This window comes from Diceros bicornis, chromosome 7 (assembly GCF_020826845.1).
Source record: "Diceros bicornis minor isolate mBicDic1 chromosome 7, mDicBic1.mat.cur, whole genome shotgun sequence".
NCBI classification, from domain to species: Eukaryota; Metazoa; Chordata; class Mammalia; order Perissodactyla; family Rhinocerotidae; genus Diceros; species Diceros bicornis.
The window spans coordinates 22,931,523-22,951,077 of NC_080746.1; the positions used below are offsets into that span (position 1 = coordinate 22,931,523).

The 19,555-nt window shown below is 54.1% G+C and overlaps 1 protein-coding gene across 2 annotated transcripts; it reads left to right on the plus strand.

The window, feature by feature from the left end:
- The first annotated feature begins 524 nt into the window (after window positions 1–524).
- DRD2 (dopamine receptor D2) lies at window positions 525–13,755 on the plus strand. Of its 2 annotated transcripts, XM_058544503.1 has the most exons (7): window positions 525–836; window positions 6,123–6,232; window positions 7,303–7,439; window positions 8,651–8,841; window positions 9,793–9,879; window positions 11,434–11,761; window positions 13,559–13,755. In XM_058544503.1, the coding sequence occupies exons 1-7, from the start codon at window positions 552–554 to the stop codon at window positions 13,750–13,752; spliced, it is 1,332 nt and encodes a 443-aa protein (XP_058400486.1). In that variant the 5' UTR covers window positions 525–551; the 3' UTR covers window positions 13,753–13,755. The 2 variants fall into 2 exon arrangements, with proteins under 2 accessions (XP_058400486.1, XP_058400485.1); XM_058544502.1 differs by lacking the exon at window positions 9,793–9,879 and having other exon boundaries at window positions 538–836.
- The last annotated feature ends 5,800 nt before the right edge of the window (window positions 13,756–19,555 follow it).

Below are 19,555 nucleotides of genomic sequence, written 5' to 3' on the forward strand. Positions count from 1 at the left end.
TTGCTTGATCAATTGGCTATGGTTTCTTTTAAAATGTGAGCTGGAAAACCACGTATATTTTGTTCCTGCCTGTGTTTCTCACAATACGTAGAACAATGCTCACTACATATTTATAGAATCAAGAATGAATGAATGCATATTCCTATTCCTACCAGTAGAATCTGGAACTCCTTGCTAAGTTGTCTTAAGTGTGTGGTATTTGGGATGTGCTTAATAAGTGTTTGTTGAATAAATGGATGAATGAATGATCAGCTCTTTTCAAGACCATTTATTTTATTATACTTAAAAAAAAATTATCCTTGCTCATTTGTTTTACCATCTGCAAGAATTTGCTCTGGGAATAGTGGCAGCATGTCCCAATGTTTTAAGAAAATTGTTAGATGCAAAACAAAATCCCAAGGCTGGAGAATTCTCTTTACTAAGTTCCAGTGCTTGGTTTTAGCTCCATAGCCCTCCGTGGGAGGCAGCATGCCTGGGGAGGTCCTCCTGCTCACTCCCTGTATCCATTTTTCCTGGCCAGAGCCTGGCCACCCAGTGGCCCCACTGCCCCAATGGATCCACTGAACCTGTCCTGGTACGATGACGATCTGGAGAGCCAGAACTGGAGCCGGCCCTTCAATGGGTCCGATGGAAAGGCCGACAGGCCCCACTACAACTACTACGCCATGCTGCTCACGCTGCTCATCTTCGTCATTGTCTTCGGCAACGTGCTGGTGTGCATGGCTGTGACCCGCGAGAAGGCGCTGCAGACCACCACCAACTACCTGATCGTCAGCCTCGCGGTGGCTGACCTCCTCGTAGCCACGCTTGTCATGCCCTGGGTTGTCTACCTGGAGGTAGGTCTGCACCTCTGCCTTGCTCCAGCACCTTCTCCAGGAGGGCGCTACACTGGAGCTGGGGGCACAGCTCCTCGCTGGTTTCTACCAACAAGTTGCCTGGTGCTTTCTCAGGTGGCCTCTTCCTCCACTCCGGGCTCAGTTTTTCTGCTTATAAAATGGGTAGATTGTCTGCTTAACAATCCTAACTACCAGTTGTAGAGTGCTTCCTAAGTGCTGGGCCTCATGTTGACTCCTTCATAGTCAGCATTTCCCCATATAGTCCTCACAGCAGCCCTGAGAGGCTGGTATTATTATCGTCATTTTACAGATGGTGAGCCAGAGGGTCAGAGAAGTTAGGTGACTTCCCCAGCATCACACAGCTGGACGGTCCAAGCTGGAACTCTGTCTGACCCCAGAGTCAGTTCATTAGGTCATGTTGAAAATAGCAATAATTGATGAGGATCCCCAAGGAAGGGAGATGTTCATGCTTCCTGGCCTAAAGTCTTCATTCCTCTCTCCCCACTACAAATATGGGGGATGCTGCTCTGTGCTCTCCTTCTCCCTTCTCTCTCCCTCAGTTTATTCCAGTGCCTGTTTCTGGGACCTCCAGGTAGAGACCACTGTGAACAGTGCTGCACTCCCTGTCCTCAGGAAGGACCATATAGTTAACCATTGCTCAGCTCAGGACAGAGCCCGGCTCTGTGCCTTGGAGTAGTGAATGGGCAGCCCCAGCTACGGTCCAGGCACTGCCCCCCCCCCAACTATGGTCCAGGCACACCCCCAACCCCTACTCCATGGTCCAGGCACTGTGCCAGGCATTCTGCAGACACAGACTCAGCAAATATTCATGCTCATCCTGGGAGTCAATACTATTCTCACTTCACAAAAGAGGAAACTGAAGTTTTGCAAAGTTGCTTGTCTTCACCCAGATCACACCACAGAGGGAGAAACCGCTGACAGAGAAGTCCCTGAGAGTGGCCCCATCTTCAGGAGGACACTTTTCAGAGCAGGCAGGCAGATGTGGGAGGGTCTGGGGGATTTGGGTGGGCACAGGCTGGATCCTGCCCCTTTCTTTGCCCAGGATTCTAGGGTGGAGTCTGGGTGCATGGGAAGCTGACCAAACATTCAGGAAAGAGCCAAAGCGCCTGAGCAATTATCTTCCTGCCCTAGGCAAGAGAGGAATTCACCTGTGCCAACAAGGCAAGTCCCTGCCTGTGGGGGAGGGCTTCCACTCTTAAAAGAAAACGTGAAACCTTTGTAGGTTTGAGTAAAGGAGACATCTAGGAGAAGAAGCCGATGGGGGAGGGGAGGCTGGTCAGCAGGCACCTCTCCCTGTCTCCATACCCCAAGGGGCTCCCTGTGCTTCCTGTTGTCTTGACCAAGATGGCCCCAGGGAGCTCTGGGCAGTCACTCCCTTGATTTCCTTTCACACGGACCAAACAGGCTGGAACTTTCCAAGTGACATGATTGAATGTTAAGGAAGAACCAAAAGGAAACAAACAATAGATACAAAATAACATAAAGACATACAAGTGCCACAGTCCAGGGGTCCAATTCCTCCACGTCTTGCATGTTTATGAGGACTGTGGACTCTGTGCAGCCACGTCCTGTCTGAGGGCCTCGCCCTGAGCGGCCCCCTCTTAGTTCTTAGGACTCTTCCCTTCCTGCTCCCCTTCAAAGGAGGGTCCCAGGCCTCAGACCATCAGGGTAAAATGATGGGTGGTTGGCAGAGCAAACAACCTGTCTGTGCCTCACTTTCCATACCTGTATGATAGAGATAATAATAGCATCTACCTAGTAGCACTGTTTGAGAATCACGTGAGTTAGTATATGAAAAGGGCTTAGAATGGCACCAGGCGCGTAGTAAGCACTGTGTAAAAGTCAGCCATGACAATGGTGATGAAGGCGAAGTAGGTATCCACATAGAGGGGACCCTCCCCATGCCCAGGCTAAGAGGCACCCTCTTCCCAGAGTGAGGCATGCTCTGCCCAGGGCTCTGGGCATGGATTCTGGGCCTTCCAGACCTACCATCCCTACCCGGACACCTAGGGTAGGGCCAAATCTGTACATTCGGGCTCCTAGGAATCTGTAAGTCCTTCAAACAGATATTTTAAACATATCTGTTCCCCATTATTTTAAAGGTGAGGCTCAGTGTTTCAAGGGGCAGAGTGGAGAACAGCATCTCCGAGGGCAGTGCTCGAAGTCTCCCATCAAAACAAACGGACAGTAGGCCCTGCTTATAGGACATCGTCTCAGCTATGTATTGTCCCTAGAGAATGCTCCAAGTGGAGTCTCACCCTATCCCAGCATCCTGTCAAAGTATCCTCACAACCACATACTGTAGCCTCTCCAAGAGATGCTCTTGTCCAGAATTTTCCATCATGTTCCATTTCCAGCAATGTTGAATGCTTCTGATATCCTGCCATGTCAGCACCTGTCCAATGGGACTGGATGTGCATTATTTATTCTGCTCGGTATATGGAAAGCACGCTGGTTTTGGAGTGAGGGGGCTGGGTTCAATTCCCAACCCTGCCACTTCTCATCTGGAGCAGCTCCTGAGAGAAGAGAGCCAGGTCTGCAGGTGCAATTCCACTTTGGCTTCCCAACCCTTGGAGGTGAGGGTTTGCTGTGTGCATTTTCCAGATGAGCAATGAGACTGAGAAGGTAAACCGACTAAGATCACAGTTATTAACTGACTCATTCAACATGTCTTGAGCACTTCTGTGTCCTAGCCCATCCATGGGCCTGGGGTCTAAGGCACTGGCCTGCCATTGATGAGGAGACCGATAGGGCCATTACAGTGCAGTCTGATGGAGGTGACAATGGAGCAGTCCCCACAGGAGATGTGGCGGAGCACGTGGCTTGGCATGTGGGAACAAGGAAGTCTTGCAGGAAGAGTGATGCTTTCAGAAGAATTCTCCAGGAGAGGAAGCGAGGCGCTTGTATGCAGACAGAGAAAAAACGTGTGCAAAGCCCCCTAGCAGGGAGCAGGGTAGCTGCTTGGAGGTTTTGAAGAGCAGTAGCCGTGTCATTAGCCTCATTGCTGTCACATTCCACAGATGTGAGTGTGAAGCATGTGGAACAGTGCCTGACACAGAGTAAGGGCTCAATACGCGCTAGTTATTAGGATTCAGCCGAGCCAGCTCAAGGTCCATCCCGCAGGTCTCAGCTTCACATGAGCAACAAAGTCAGTAAATGGTGCCCAACAGTGTGGATAATATAGCCCTGGAGTGGTGCTGGCAAACCTGCAGTCCAGTCCTCCCTCTGCTACTAAATCACCGGGGGGTCTTGGGCAAATCCATTTCCTCTCTGTCTCCAGGTTTGCCTACCCTTGCGATTATAGAGTCTCCTTTCACACTTTATGTTTGTTTAGTACTTTTTACATAGTCATCTCCTCTTTTGACAAGCTAGATGGTCCCTTCCAAGACAGCTTAGGAGAGAGCATAGGATGTGCTGCCCAAAGAACTTGCTTCTGATTCCAGCCCTGCTGCCCACTGGCTGGGTGGACTCTCTGAGCTCCGCTTCCCTCATCCATGAATGGGCATAAGCAATCCCCTCTTGTACCAGCTTGAAGAACAATAAATGTGATACAGTACTTGCCCACAGCAGATGTTCTACAAACAGTGGCTACCAACACATTCTCTTGAGTCGTTGAGTCAGCTACCCCTAATTGTGTTCTAGAGCAGCTGCTCTTGGGACCACAGGGGAAACCCTCTTCTTCTTTGCTCCAGAAAGGCCTTTGAGGGTGGGGATTGAGAGCTCCCTAAAGGCAGGGACTATGTCAGCACTGTTCACTACTGTACCCCAGAGTTTAGAACAGAGCCTGGCGCATAGGAAGTTGCTCAATAAGTGTCTATAGGAAAGAAGGAATACAGATGGAGGGAGGGAGGACAGGGAAGAGGGCCCTAGATCCTCAGAGACATGAAAGCAGCTCTGAAATAGTGGTCTAGGAGAGGCTTCAAGGTGGAGAGTGGACCAGGTGGGCCTGGAGCCCTCCTCCTGGTGTCCTAAAGGTAGACTCTGTTTACACCAGGGAAGCCCTTCCACCCCCCTCCACCTCCCTATTTCCCCCATCTAGCTTCTGCCCACCTGGCCAGTGCTGTGCTTCAGCATGGGAGCGCTATGGTGTAACATGGCAGGGGGCCTGGTAGGACCCCCTGTGAGCCCTGGGGAAGGCAGCCCCACACGAGAGGCTTCCTGTCTTCCAGGAGAAGCCACTGTTTCTGCCATCACAGAGGTAAATGCCAACATTGGTTTTACGCTTGAGAGCAAAAAAGGGGGCAGCGCTGAGAATGAGCAATGCTCTCATTAGCCCTGCTGCTGTGTTGCGACATGCAGAGTGGATAGTGCCCTGCCCTGGTCACTGGAGGGGGCTTTCCTGCTCTTCATTTTTCTTATTGGTAGAGGCCCCGGGTGTATCTCTCTGTCCTGACTCTGTGCTCGGTGAAGGGCGCTGCTCCAAACTTCCAAAGTTGCTAGGGCCATGCTGCTGTGTGAGTGTGCGTGCCTGTGTGTGCAAATGGGAGGATGGGGGATGTGGATGTGCATGGGAGGGGGCATGGATGTGTGTGTGTGTAAGGAGTTATGAGTGTGTGTAGGGGGGGTAGAGATGCAAAATGCTCCTGCCAGGAGCTGGCCTCCTCAGGTCCCATCATACTGAGGATATATCATTACAACATCCCATCCCCAGCCCATTCTGGTGTTCCTCCAGTTCCAGCCCAAATTTTCCTTCTTTAATTCTCCAGTATAACAAGGAGCAGAAATGTCTTTGCTATTTCACTGAGTCATCATCTCTATCATGGTTCTTAACAGACACTTATTGGGCCCTAACTCTGTGCTACGCACCATGCTGGGCGCTGAAGGAGCTGCCTGGCTCCCCCAGAAACCTGGGCCAGGGCAGGACCAGAAGCCGGGCTGAAACGCTTGGGCAAGTCACTGCACTTTTCTGAGGCTCAGTTTCCTCGTCAGTAAAATGGGGGTTGCAAGGTGCTCACACACATGTTTGAAAGATGAAGGTTCAAAGTTGAGGCGCTTGGTATATGTTGGTCATCTTTCTTCTAGCACAGTTCTTGGCACAAAGTGGCTATATGTGTCTAGGAAGAGAGGGGGCCAGGGCCTCAGACACCCATGGGCATCACTCCTCACTGCTGCCCCTCTTCTCCCCCAGACCCCAGCTGGAGACCCACAAGACCCCCACAGCTGCCCCCTGAGCCCGTGGCTGGATCTGGCCTGGGAGAGCCAAGCTGTGGAGCCTAAGCTAACCTCCCCCTCTGCTGTCTACCCATTATGTTGCTTTGTCTCCAGGTGGTGGGCGAGTGGAAATTCAGCAGGATTCACTGTGACATCTTCGTCACTCTGGATGTCATGATGTGCACAGCAAGCATCCTGAATCTGTGTGCCATCAGCATTGACAGGTGAGCCCAGCCAGGGTGGGAGAGGTGATCCAGGCCATTCACCTTTCGAGCTGCCCCACCTCTCCTTCAGGGTCAGGCTCTGTCTATGATGCTATGGCTGTGTGCCTGTGAGTCCATGTTTTTGTGTGTGTATGTATGCATATGTGAGTGCATGCACACGTGTGTGTATGCGTGCATGGGTGCATGTGTGTCTGGCTAGAAGAGTACAGACCCTTAAAGAGAGGCCATCTTATGGACAGGATGCTGCCAAGAATAGCCAGACAGTGACAGGTATAGAGGAGAAAGCGCTTGAATCTAACTGAAGCCCTAGCTCTATCACTTCTTACTTAGGGGACCTTGGGTAGATTATGGAAGTTCTCGGAACCCTAGTTTCATAGTCTAGAAACAAAGGATGATGATACCTGTCCACCTGGGGCTGCGGTGTCTGGTTGTGCGTTTTATGTCCAGCCCAGGGCACATGGCCAAGAGAGCCCACGCTGTGCTCGCCTTGCTAAGCTGTAGGCTTGGAGCCTCTCACTAGTTTTCACTGATGGGCCACGTGGGATCCCAGAGGCCCTGGCGCTGCTCCTCTTGTAGGATGCTTGGAAGATGAAACAAACTAATGTATGAGAAGTGCTGGGTAGAGGAATGTGAGGGATCATAAACAATTACTTTTGTTATTATTTTCTGCTAAATGGGGCTTAACCCTCTCTCTGAGGAGTCTGGCTACCAATCCATCAACAAACACTTCCATCGTGTATAAATCCAGCATAGGTGCAGTGGATATAGTTTCAAAGAGCAAAGATCTCGGCGATGGCCCCTCAAAAAGCCTAAAATGCAAGTAGGGAGACTGGAGTAACAGAGATGGTCTAGGATTAACAGTTACAGTTGGTCATGAAGCATGTGACTGGGCATCACCAGCGGTCCTCACTCTCCGAGTCTGGGACAGGAGGCAGGGCTGACTTAAACAGGTGGGCTTCACGGAGGTGGACCAACTGTCCATCTCCGAGGAGCGGGGTGTCTCTGGAGTGCGCACGTTGTGAGGGGTCCCTGGGCCTGCACCCCAGACTCAGGCCCCGCCCACCCTGCAGGTACACGGCTGTGGCCATGCCCATGCTGTACAACACGCGCTACAGCTCCAAGCGCCGAGTCACTGTCATGATCACCATCGTCTGGGTCCTGTCCTTCACCATCTCCTGCCCGCTGCTCTTTGGACTCAACAACACCGGTGAGTCCTGCCTCTGTCTACCTGGGGCTCCGCTGGTCCTGGGCCCCTGCTCCTGTGCAGGACCCTGAGGGAGCTGAGTCCCTGACCCAGACATGGGCGGAGGCCCACTTCACAGCCCAGGCTGAGGCCAGGCTGGGTCTCCTGGGCCAATCCAGACTCCCAGTTGTACCTGATTAGGCCAGAGGGGAACAATGGCCCGGCACAATGGGGTTGGATGAGGAGTGGAGATAATGATTCAGAAGGATGTCTGGCCGTTTCCAGCTATGTTTATTAAATTGAAGCGGGCCAGACAGCCTCACACACTGCATGTGTGTGCATGTGAGTGTACGCATGCACATGGAGGAGGCTGCTGGGCCTCCATCCACCCCGACAATGGTATTGGTGTAATGAGGCTGCAGCCCTAGGGCCGCCAAGCCCAGGCCAGGCCTCAGCCCCCTGGAGCAGGAAAGGTAAAAAAAAAAAGTAGGGGGCTAGCCCGCCACGGCCGGTCCTGTGCAAGGCCGTCAGGAGCATCTTAGACAGAGGAGGCCAGTGCCTGCTGGCATGGGCATGAGCTTCCTCTCGTCAGGGACGTGAGAGGGATGCAGGTGTACCTCTGGAGCCCAGACAGGACACAATGAAGCCTCGAAAGCGTGTGGTACAAAATCTAAGCGTCTCAGGAATTCCAAGAAGAGGGACTAGGGCTAAATATGCTTGGATTAATCTGGAAAGGCCCTGAGATAGAGGACAGACATCTGCTAGACCTGGAAGGGAGTTTGGAGGCACATTGGAACGCAGGTGAGTTCAGCAAACGGGACCAACTTATCCTGTTCCTAAAATTAAAAGGTGACAGAGCTCCCCGCAATATACAGGGAAGGCTAAAATAATGGCTTACTCTTTATAAATAATTTTCTGCCCTCATTTTTTCCAAACACTCTGGCTCCAATTGTGTGCTCATAGATGACAAAACTAATGACAAAGTAACGAGGGAATGTTAACGTAAAAACTCAGAAGCAGCCGATCACAGCTTAGCTTTTTACTCACGGTTGTATTTAATACTCCGATTTACACTGTGCGCGTATTACATCTAACATTTCCAGGCACTCTTAGACATCTAATCATATGCTCTGTAACCTTGCTCCTCGTTCCCGAGGAGGAGATGAGGTGCTCTGGTGGCGCTGTGGCCCCTGGGCCTGCTGACACCCACCCTCCTGGGCTTCTCCTTCCCCCAGAGCAAAACGAGTGCATCATCGCCAACCCCGCCTTTGTGGTCTACTCCTCCATCGTCTCCTTCTACGTGCCCTTCATCGTCACCCTGCTGGTCTACATCAAGATCTACGTCGTCCTCCGCAGGCGACGCAAGCGGGTCAACACCAAGCGCAGCAGCCGGGCTTTCCGGGCCAACCTGAAGACCCCACCCAAGGTCCCGAGATCCCCCTTCCCTCCAAGGTCACCCCCGCCCACTACCGAGGGCTTATCCCTGCTCAGTGGGGGCCTGGGACACTGCAGCAGGATGCGGGCCAGGCTGGAGGAGCTCCAAGGAACTGGGCGAGGGCGGATTTCCAAGGCTGGGACCTCGGTGGAGTGACTTGAATCTCCAGGGGTAGGAGGTGGGGAGGGTGGCAGAGACCACCTGGGAGGAGAAGGCTTTGCCTGGAGATCTTTGTCTGAACACAGCTGCTCTCAGCAGCCTCCTGGGCTCCTCTCCTCCTTCCTTTGCCTCTCCTGTCCTCACTCTGGCCCTCTGTCACCCTTTCCCTCCCTCTGATGCCCCCATCCCATCTCCTTTACCTTCCACACTCTGTCCTCCCCTCTGTGCACACCTCCTCCTTCCACACCTGCTCCTCCGTCTCTGCTCTGCCCCTCTATTGTCTCCCCACTTATGTCTTGTGAATTCTGCTCTCCGCTCAGCCCTCTCCGGGGAAGACAGGACGTGGGTGTAGAAGGAACAAGAGCTTTGGGGGTAGACACATCAGGTTCAAATCCTGGCACTGCCACTTTTTTGCTGAGTGATCTTGGGCAAGTTCCTTAACTTCTCTGAGCCTCAGTTTCCTCATCTGTTAAATGGGAATCATAATACTGACCTCACAGGGTGATCTTGAGGATTCAGTGTCAGAAGGATGTGAGTGTGCTTAGCGTGGTGCCAGACCCTTAGCAGGGACCCCGTAAACATCAGGGCCCTTTGTCCCTTGTCCTGCCCACCTCTTCTAATCACAGTACCAACCTTTTCCCTTACCTCATTTGCCTCCTCAGGCCCCCACCCTCCTCATCCCTGCCCTTCTCTGAGCTCCTGTGCCCAGTCTGACCACCCCACATTGGGTTTCTGTTCCCACCCACCTCCCCATCATGACCCGTGTGCTGGCTCACTCCACAGGGCAACTGCACTCACCCCGAGGACATGAAACTCTACACCGTTATCATGAAGTCTAATGGGAGTTTCCCAGTGAACAGGCGGAGATTGGTAAGTGCTCAGGGCAGGGACCCGAGCCAGGTCTTTCCGCCCCTAGGGAAGCCCACTGCCGTGATTTTCAGACCTCACCAGCTGCTCAAAGGGACAAGCACCTTGAGGGATGCCCCAATTTGCCTCACCATGCACACTTCACAAGCAGGCGTGGAGCAAGACAGCTTGATCCTGCAAGACACAGAGAGGTACCCCTAGCACAGGAAAATGGTTGGGAAAAAGGACTTGGCCATAATGACATAATAAAAAAATAATAATGGTTATTCTCATTAATTGAACACCTACCCTGTTTGTACTATCTCATCAAATCCTCACAGGACCCTGAGAGCTAAGTCTTATTGATCTTGTTGATTTTCATTTTACAGAAGAGGAAACAGAGGCTCAGAGAGATTGGGTAACTCATACAAGGCTAAACAGCAGTTAGTGTGAGAGTGCATATTTGAGCCCAGAGCTATGTGACTCTGAAGTCCACACCCATGTTCTTTCCACTTGCATATGCTGCCCTACTACAGGCAGGTTCTGGGGCTGGAGGCTGGGAGCTGGGGAGGAGGGAGCAGAGCAGCCATGGGGCTGGCGGTGAGGTGCAGCCTGTCGGTGACGCCCAAAGGTGCAGAATCACAGCAGACCCCAGGCTTTGCCCAGTGATAGCAGCACCACAGGGTCCAAGCAGCAGGTGTCCCATCCCCAGGTGGGCAGAGGACAGGCCAGGGAACCCGCAGAGGGCCTCACATGCAGTCCAGGCCAAGTGCCCTCAGGAAGCAGGGCTCCCACCGTTCACCTGCACAGCAGGGGCAGGACTCAAGGAGCTGTTCATGAGACAGGTGCTGAAACAGGGACTCAGGGTCGGGGCCCCTGGGCACACAGTCAGGCTGCATTTCAGAAGCTCAGGCTGAGGCCCCAAGGCCTCAAACAAGGCAGCATAGGGAACACCTTGGAGGCATGAGTGGATCCAAGCCAGGGCCCTCCAGATCAGCCCAGCAGGAAGATGTGGAGACCCAGGAGTTAGTTAGCCCTTTGACATCTGGATCAGTCTACCAGGAGTCTATGGAGACCACGTGTGAGTGATTGGTGCAGGTGCCTCTGGTCAGCCTGGCGCTCCTTGTTTCAGCCTGGCAGGAGGAATGGGGTGCACTCTATGTAGTTGGAACATGAGCTAAACAGAACGTCAATCAGTAATTTATCCCCAGCAGCCAGCCTGGAGCCTGCCACTTAGCTGGCACTTGGTAAATGTTGCTCAGTTATTATAGGAGAAGCGCCTGGGTACTAAGCCCCCACAGAATGGTTGTGGGGCCATTGAGGATGACTGAGGATTGCTCTGGGAAGGGGCCTGAGATGACCCTGCAGGCAGGGACTGCCGTGGGTCCTGGGTCCTGTACCCAGGCAGTCCCTGCTCCCAGTGATCATCCTCCTTGCCTCTCTGGTGGAGTGACCCTGTGGTGTTTGCAGGAGTCTCCAGAGGGGAATAGGGGAGGGCAGAGTGGAGCCAGGTAAAGCTGGGTGGCTGTTGCCTGAGAACTTGCCTGGTTTTACCCAGAGCTCTCTGCCTCTCTGCAGGACGCTGCCCGCCGAGCCCAGGAGCTGGAGATGGAGATGCTGTCCAGCACAAGCCCACCCGAGAGGACCCGGTACAGCCCCATCCCACCCAGCCACCACCAGCTGACCCTCCCCGACCCGTCCCACCATGGCCTCCACAGCACTCCTGACAGCCCTGCCAAGCCAGAGAAGAATGGGCATGCCAAAGACCACCCCAAGATTGCCAAGATCTTTGAGATCCAGTCCATGCCCAATGGCAAAACCCGGACCTCGCTCAAGACCATGAGCCGTAGGAAGCTCTCCCAGCAGAAGGAGAAGAAAGCCACCCAGATGCTCGCCATTGTTCTCGGTGAGTTGGCCACAGCTGCTGCCACAGCCCAGCTCTGCCCATCCCTTGCTGAGGGAAGGACCCATTACTGCTGGTCCCATTACCTGCCGAGTCCTTCCGAACCATGGTGGGTGGGTCGCGAGACTGGCTTTTTCTCAGGCACAGGGCAAGCCCGTTGATATACCCTGTTAGGTAGAGTCTATAATTATGCTCACTCTACAGATGGGGAAACTGAGGATTGGAGAGGTTATATAACTTGACCAAGTGGCACTCATGATGTAAATTCAGGCATTCTGACTCAAGTCTGTGAACTTGACCAGTCTACCATAATGACCCCAGAACCCCATGACCCTGGGCAAGTCACTTTCTCTCTCTCTCATCCCCTCATCAATAGAGTAGGTTACTTCTCAGGGTTGTGGTGGGCAAATGACATACAGTGCTGAAAGCATTTTATAAATCGCAAAGCGGTATGCACAGGTAAGTGTTATCACTATGGTTTTGTTAATATTGCTATTGTTGAGGAATTGGGAAATTCAGTTCATTTGACTCAGCCAAGACCCTGTGGGACCAGAGCTGTGAGAAGGGGGCCCTGATCTAAATGAGGGCATGGCCCTGTCAGTGAGGCAAGGCTTTTGAATAAAAGTCTCCTAGAAAACCAGGTTAATACAGGTCAGGAATCAAGGGCTGACCTTTATATGGGCAGTTGGGAACAGGAGGGACCAATGTGACTTTGCCTTCCATGTAGCACCCATGGCAGTGTGTGATACCCTTCCACACCCACCATCCGCTTTGACCTCCCAACAGTCCTGTGATGTGAGAAGGACAGATGGTACTATTCTGGTTTTATGAATGAGAGCACATGGTCATAGCAGCTTGAGGGACCGACTGGTGATCATGTGGCCAGGGTGACAGAGCAGAACTGGAGCCAGGCTCTTTGCTCTAGTCCACGGAGTCTCTCTCTGCTCTGTGGTCCTGCTCTTCCCAGGCACCCCTCTGTCCCCAGGGGCTCCCAGGGTGCCTGTGGGGCGTTCTGTGCACACAATGCCTCCACACTGAGGGTTCTACCTGAGCAGGAGGTCCTGAGTCAGGCAGAGCGGGCGGGCCAGAGGTCAATCTAGGTGAGAGAGAATGTCCCAAGGCAGGGATTAGCAAGGGGAGTCCAACAAGGCTGGGGCCAGTTGGGGGAAGGTGTAGCAGGAGCCTGGCCATTTGGGGACCTTGATAGACTGGAGCTCAGCTCTCAGCTTTGCCGCCTACGAGGGGAGTGGTCTTAGGTAAGTCACATGGCCATTCCCAGCCTCAGTTTTCCATCCACCTTATGCGGATGCAGTGAGAACTAAGAGAGATGGGTATTTAGTTCTCCCTTTCCTCTCCCTGGCCCAGACTGAGAGTTCCACAACGCAATAAACAAACTTTCCACTCCCGCTGCTGAGGAAGACTTTGTTCTCAAAGACAACCAGAAAGTAGGCTCGGTATTTCCATGTTCACTGGTTGACACATCAGAATGTTAACCTTTTAGATTTGTTTTTAAGCCCTTTGTCTTTCCCTATGAGGTAGGTATTATTATACCCATTTGTCAGATAAGGAAAATGAGGCTGAGGGAGATGAAGTGACCTGTTCACTGCAAACGGATGTTAGAAGCAGGTCGAGAATCCCAGACTGCGACTCCTCCTGCAGTACTCTTGCTGCTGCAGCCCACAGCCTTGGTCCTGGGCCATGGCCTGCAGCACACAACTCAGGTGCCCAATGAGTGCGAGACTTCCCTGCCCAGCCTCTCCCTGGCCCTGGGGCCAGCCTGACCGCCGCCCTCTCCCCCAGGCGTGTTCATCATCTGCTGGCTGCCCTTCTTCATCACCCACATCCTGAACATACACTGTGACTGCAACATCCCGCCCGTCCTGTACAGCGCCTTCACGTGGCTGGGCTATGTCAACAGCGCCGTGAACCCCATCATCTATACAACCTTCAACATCGAGTTCCGCAAGGCCTTCCTGAAGATCCTACACTGCTGACCCTGCTGCCCACCTGCACAGCAGCCTGCTTCCCACCTCCCTGCCCAGGCGGGCCCAGCCTCAATCCCTGGGAGCTGTGGGCAGGAGGGCGCAGGGCGGACTCGGCCTTCTCTTTGCCCCAGCAGGCCCTGCAGTGTTAGCTTGGCGCCACGCCCCTCACTGCCCACACGCCCTCACTCTGCCAGGGTAGTGCCAGAGAGCCAGGCACTGTGCAGCCCTTGGGCTGGACTCCTGGCTCAGGGCAGCTCACACAGCTCCCTCCCACTTCCAGGCCCCTCTCCTTGGCACCAAAGATGCAGCTGCCTTCTTTGACCTTTCTCTGGGCCTCTGGGGTTGCTGGGGCCGGAGTCAGGGCTCAGAGGTCAAGCTCTCTGTTGGGCTCAGCCTGGTCTTCACAGGCCTGTGCTGGAGCTGGCGGTGGGGAAGGATGGACAGTTCACACCCCACAAGGCCCACACCGAGGAAGCCAGAGCTCTTCCCAAGGCCCCAGGCAACTTCAGTCCTGGGAGACCCATGTAAATACCAGACTGTGGGATGAACCCCAGAGAAGCCCAAGCCAAAAATCTTTGCTCCTTCTCCCACCGGACAGGGGCCTCTACTTTCCACAGCAGAGGGTCCTGACCCACCCCACCCACTCCAGCTCCCCGTGTGGTTTCCACACCCCCTGAGGGGAGGAACCCTGGTCTCGAATGGCCCCAGGAGGGTCTGTGTGGAGAGAAACCCCCACCCCGAGCCCACTCTGCCGCCTCCTGACAGACTCGGTGCCTCCCTTCTCGTAGCAAATGTTGGCCAGCCCGGGGGCAGGCAGGGAAGGTGGGCTTGTGACCATGTCTGGGGCCTGGGTCGGGGGTGTCTGAACTTTAGGGGGCTGCCTCCTGCCACACTCTGCCATAAAACCACTTTCCTTTTCTCTTCCTCTTGCCTCTTCTCTCTCCCGTTCCCTTTCCCTTCCACTGCCTCTGCCTCAGAGGAGCCCAAGGCTAAGAGGCTGCTGAAGACCATTTGGCCTGACCTGGCCCTGCCCTGAGGGAGGAGGGGAAGCTGCAGCTTGGGGAAGCCCCCGGGCCCCAGATTCTGTAACATCACTACACATGCTCCAAACTAATAAAACTTTGACAAGAGTCACATTGAGGCGCCTTGGGTGGAGGGCACAGCACCATCTTTATCCTCCGCATCGGATGTGGCCAAAGCCCTTGCATCTGTGCTGGGGATCAGAGTTGGAGAGGCTTTCTGCAGACCCCTCCAGAAAAGGGTGACCCTGACCACAGCCCTCAGGGTGGACAGGACTTTGGGAGAAAGTGGGAAAGAAGCTGCCCCAGAAGGACCGAGCAGAAGTTGTATGCACTTGTGTGTTTTCCCCTCGTCCCCATCCTCTCCTTCTGAATGGACATGAGCACTCTGCCCTGCTATTGGGTGGCCCTGACCCTCAACTGTCCACCCAGAGGGGAGGGGAGAACATTCCAATGGGAATCCCACGGCATACCCAAGGCTCCCCTAATCACCAGAGCAGCAGGGTCCTAGCAGAGGAAAGCCAAGTTCTCTCCACTTCCCACCTCCTCCTCTCCATGTCCTGGTGCCTCTAAAGGACCGATCCTTAGCCCTTCTCGCCTACTAGGGCAGAGAAGTTTCCATGGAAAAGGTGACCTTCGAGGTGCCGGCTGTGCATGTGCCTGTGCCTGCCGCTTGCCCTGTCTTCTGTTTCCTATGAGGAGCTCCTTCCTCTGGGGCAAGTTAGGGAGACAGGGAGGCCCTGAGGGACATGGCCTGAGTGATCCTTCCTCCTCTCAGCCTCCAGACCAGTCACAGCCCAAAGCCTTCTGGGGCCACGACTTGGCATTGTCCCGACAATAGAAATTTGGCTTTATAAAAATGAAATATAAATCAACCAGTGAAGGAGGAATATTCTTACCACCTTGAGAATAACAGTGGTGATGACAAACAAGGTGCGGCCCCCACGGCTCAGGCTCCGGGGAGCTGTCAGGGCATAATTTGCATGCTAAATACAATATTTTTAGCACCAAAGTTTGGAGCACTTCACTTGCCCTGAACACTTAATTATGGACTTTGATCTTCTCCCTGAACTTGAATGTAGTGCTGAGCTCCTGTCCCCAGGGGCACCCTGATTCCAGGAGAGGGGCACCCCTAATGGGTGACTAGGGGCACTCACCCCTAGTCTGGCCGCGTTGGGGGGCGGTTCAAGAACCCAGTGACTATCTTCTGGGGAAGGCATCAGACCCCAAGGGGGCTAGAAACTCCAGGGACCTCTCAGCTGCTGACACCTACCCCATAGCCAATGCACACACCTTTACACATACATACACACATCACACACTCATTCTGTGCAAGATCTTGACCTGGGTGGGAGCTTAAAAGCTCATCTCATCATTGGAAATCTTCTGAGGTCATACAGGTTTATCAGCTATGGGAATTGTAAGAGAGGAAGAAGGGAGGGAGAGAGAAAAAGAGAGGAAGAAGGAAGGAAGGAACAAAGGAGGGAGAGAAGAAGGAAAGAAGGAAGGAAGGAAGGAAGGAAGGAAAGGAGGAGACAAGGATGAAGGCAACCTCAGAGCCATCTGGGAAGAGCACTGACAGGGAGGAGAGGGGAAGAGGGCAGGCAGGGGCGGGAGGCGGGGCAGGGAAAGTTGCCCACAGCTGTCATGAAGCTTCAAGTCTCTCTGCCAGACAGCAGATTGACAGCTAGAGTGGGCAGGGGGAGGGCTGGGCTCCCCCCTCTCCCCCCTCAGTACTTCAGGGGCAAAGGAATGGAAGGTGTGGGACCCAGGAACGCCGAGGTGGAAGGGGCGACCCAGGCTCTGCTCTCTCCCAAGAGGACCTGACTGTGGCCCCTTGGCCTTGACAGTGAGGGCGGAAAGGGAGCTGGAGGCTGGGCAGGCTGCAGCCCTCTGATTTTCTCTCCTCTCTGCCTTTCCCTGTGCTTCTGTCTCTGTGCCTGTCCTTCTCTGCAGAATGCCTTTTAATCACAGGATCATTCATCTGCCTTTACAGCAGGTGGAGTCTGCAGCCCCTTCCCCAACCCAGAGCACAGCAAGGAAGCCCCACATGAGGAGTGAGCCTTCCCCTTCAGGTGCAGCTGGTCACTTTGCATGTGTCCTCTCAGATGTCTGCATGTGACTGCAAGTTTCAAAGCTTCAGGCCCTCATTCTTCCGCTAGCGGAACCCTCTAGCGGGTTCTGGAGGAGTCACAGGTGGCCCCGGGCGGGGCAGATGTCCTGGGAATGGAGAAAGTGAGTAGTGCAGGAGAGACTGGATCACTTCATCCATCCATCCACCCAGCCGTTGTCTCACTCAGTGAATGTTTATTGAGCAACTGTTGTGCTCCAGGCCCTGAGCAAGTGCTGGGGATGAACAGTGACGAAGGTGGACGTGATCCCTGCCATCGCGGAGTTCACAGTCCACTGGGACGATGGGCATTAATCCAATAATCACAGGATAACTGTAAACACTCCGTGTCCCCCAGGGCAGAGCCCTGGCTGAGTGTGGCAATCACTGCCACAGGCATGCACTGCCCAGCTCCAGGGCACCGTCTACCCAGATGACGATGACGTGGGATGCAGCAGCCCTGGCATGCCGTGGCCTGGGGCAGTAGGTAGGGAGTTGGTGAGGACCAGAAGACCGAGGGAGTGACCGGAGGACCTCCTGCATGGTGGGGCAGGAGCTCCCAAAAGAAGAGATTTCCGATCCTACTTCCCTGGTGGTCTCAGAACAGGAGCAGTCAGTTGCCTGAAACCAGAGACATTGAGGACTGGCCTGCCTCGGGGGCATTTCCAGTGTCCCCACTTATCTAGGATTCCTTCTACATCACCCCTATCCTGGGGACTGTGTGGCCCAGCCCTGTGCCCCACTGCCTCCCTGCCCTCCCGGGTCCCAGGGCCCAGGCTGTGTCTGTGGCGTTAGCTCCCATCTATGCAAGGGCCTTGATGAGTCTCGCCCCACATGCTCTTGTGTTCTCCTCGGAACCCCTGGGGGTCATCCATATAGCCCCCAGTTACAGAAGAAAAGGCGCTCATGCAGGGAGGGTGGTTCTCCAGGTGGCAGGGCTGGCCTTTGAACACAGGTCTTCTGACTGTATATCTTGTCTTGTCCATTCTGCCCATTTCCTGAGCAGCCCTAAGCAAAGTTGGAGGAGGCTGGTATGGTCAGAAGATTAAAAAAAGAGAAAGAGAAAGGAAAACCTTTGGGACCAGACTTTTATGATGCTGCTCCTGTGGTACATGTGAATAGCCTGACAGCCAGCTGAGCAAATGAGTGGGTGGGGTGGGGGTGGGGGGAGCAGGGGGTGCAGTTTTTAGTGGGGCTTCACTAGCAGGAGGGCAGAGTCTGGGCATCCATGTGCCCCTGGCCTTGCTACACCCAGGTTCTGGGGGTCCAGGGAAGCAGGAAGCTGGTGAGCAGAGGGCAGACCATCTTTGGAGCGGGGAGACCCACCCTGGCTTTGCGGGGTTATGGGGAGCAGGGAGAAGGGCGTACCTGGTGAGAACAGCTTCCCACTCACTCTCACATCCCTGCTCTGCTACTTGGCAAACAAAGCAGGGTGAGAGCTGCTGGGCAGCACCCCAGCCTGGAGGGCGCTGGAGAGGCCTTTACTCTCAGGTGGCGGGTGGAGCCATGGCAGCACCAAGTCCACAGGAAATGCTGCAGGCCACTGCACTGGCTTGTGGCTTTCTTCCATCTTCATACCTGGCTTCTGTCCTGAGACCTGGAAATGTACTCAGGGGCAGTGGGAATCAGATGTTGTGGGTGAAGTGAAGGATCAGGGTCAGGCAAGGGGAGGAAGGTGGCACCAGTGGGGGGGTGGGACGAGGCCTGAGGCAGGGGCCTTTGCAGGAACAAAGCTACATGGCCACACCTTCTGGGTTTTCCGGACCAGGCCCAACCCCCAGCACTGTCCTGTTGGCCTCATGAGTGTGTGGTTTGCGGCTCCATGCTGCGTCCAGGGCAGGGAAGGGATGGGGTGGGCACGAGAGGGAGGAAATTGCCTGGAGGAGAAAGTTCCATCATTTAGTTCTCCCCACTGGATGTGCTGCCCTGGGGTCCAGAGCAGGAAAAGCCACCAGTTAGGACCTAACCCTCACCCCGTTCTCCCCACCCAGCCTCAGGTCCCCTCCACCTCCCCGCTCTCCCCCCTCCCCCCTCCTCCTCCTCCTCTTCTCCTTACGGTGCTGTATTCATCTGCCCACCCTTCTCTGTGCAGGCTGAGCCCTCACACTGCCTTTGCCCATCTGAAGGCAGAGTAGGATCCAACACCAGGCCGCGTCCATACCTACCCTCTCCTGGTGGATGCAAACATGGCCACCCTGCTTTGCTGACACTGAGCTCTTGGGGCTCAGGGTCATACAATCTGTGGATGGTCCTGGCAGCGGTGTTTCAGTGGGCACGACCCACTATTGGGGCTTGCCTCTGTCCTACAGTGGACCTGACACTACTTTAGGTGTGTCCCAAGTGGTCTCAGTGTCCAATCCACACCAAGGCACTGCAGGAAGTTGTGCTTTCCTCCCCTGAATGGGCTGGCAGAGGTAAATAGGCAACTGCTTCCAAGAGCATCCCCTCCAAAAGGTTACAAAAGGTTGGGTTGTTGGTGCCCCCTTCAAGAGAAAAATTCCTCTGACTTACGAGAAACTGCAAGAAACTAACATGTTGAGCGCTTACTACTGCTTTGCCCTTTGACCCACAAGGCATCTGATTTAATTATTACCACAAGCCAGTGAGATAAGCATGATGGCTGTTAGATGATGCAGCCAAAGCTAAGAAAGTTTCAGCAACCTAAGGTCACACACTGGCGGAT

Bases quoted from the DNA above. Each gene is read 5' to 3' on its own strand.
- DRD2 (XM_058544503.1), top strand. From the start codon at position 552: ATGGATCCACTGAACCTGTCCTGGTACGATGACGATCTGGAGAGCCAG. The intron at 8,842-9,792 runs GTCCCGAGATCC...CTCACTCCACAG, and splicing joins ACCTGAAGACCCCACCCAAG to GGCAACTGCACTCACCCCGA. The intron at 9,880-11,433 runs GTAAGTGCTCAG...GCCTCTCTGCAG, and splicing joins CAGTGAACAGGCGGAGATTG to GACGCTGCCCGCCGAGCCCA.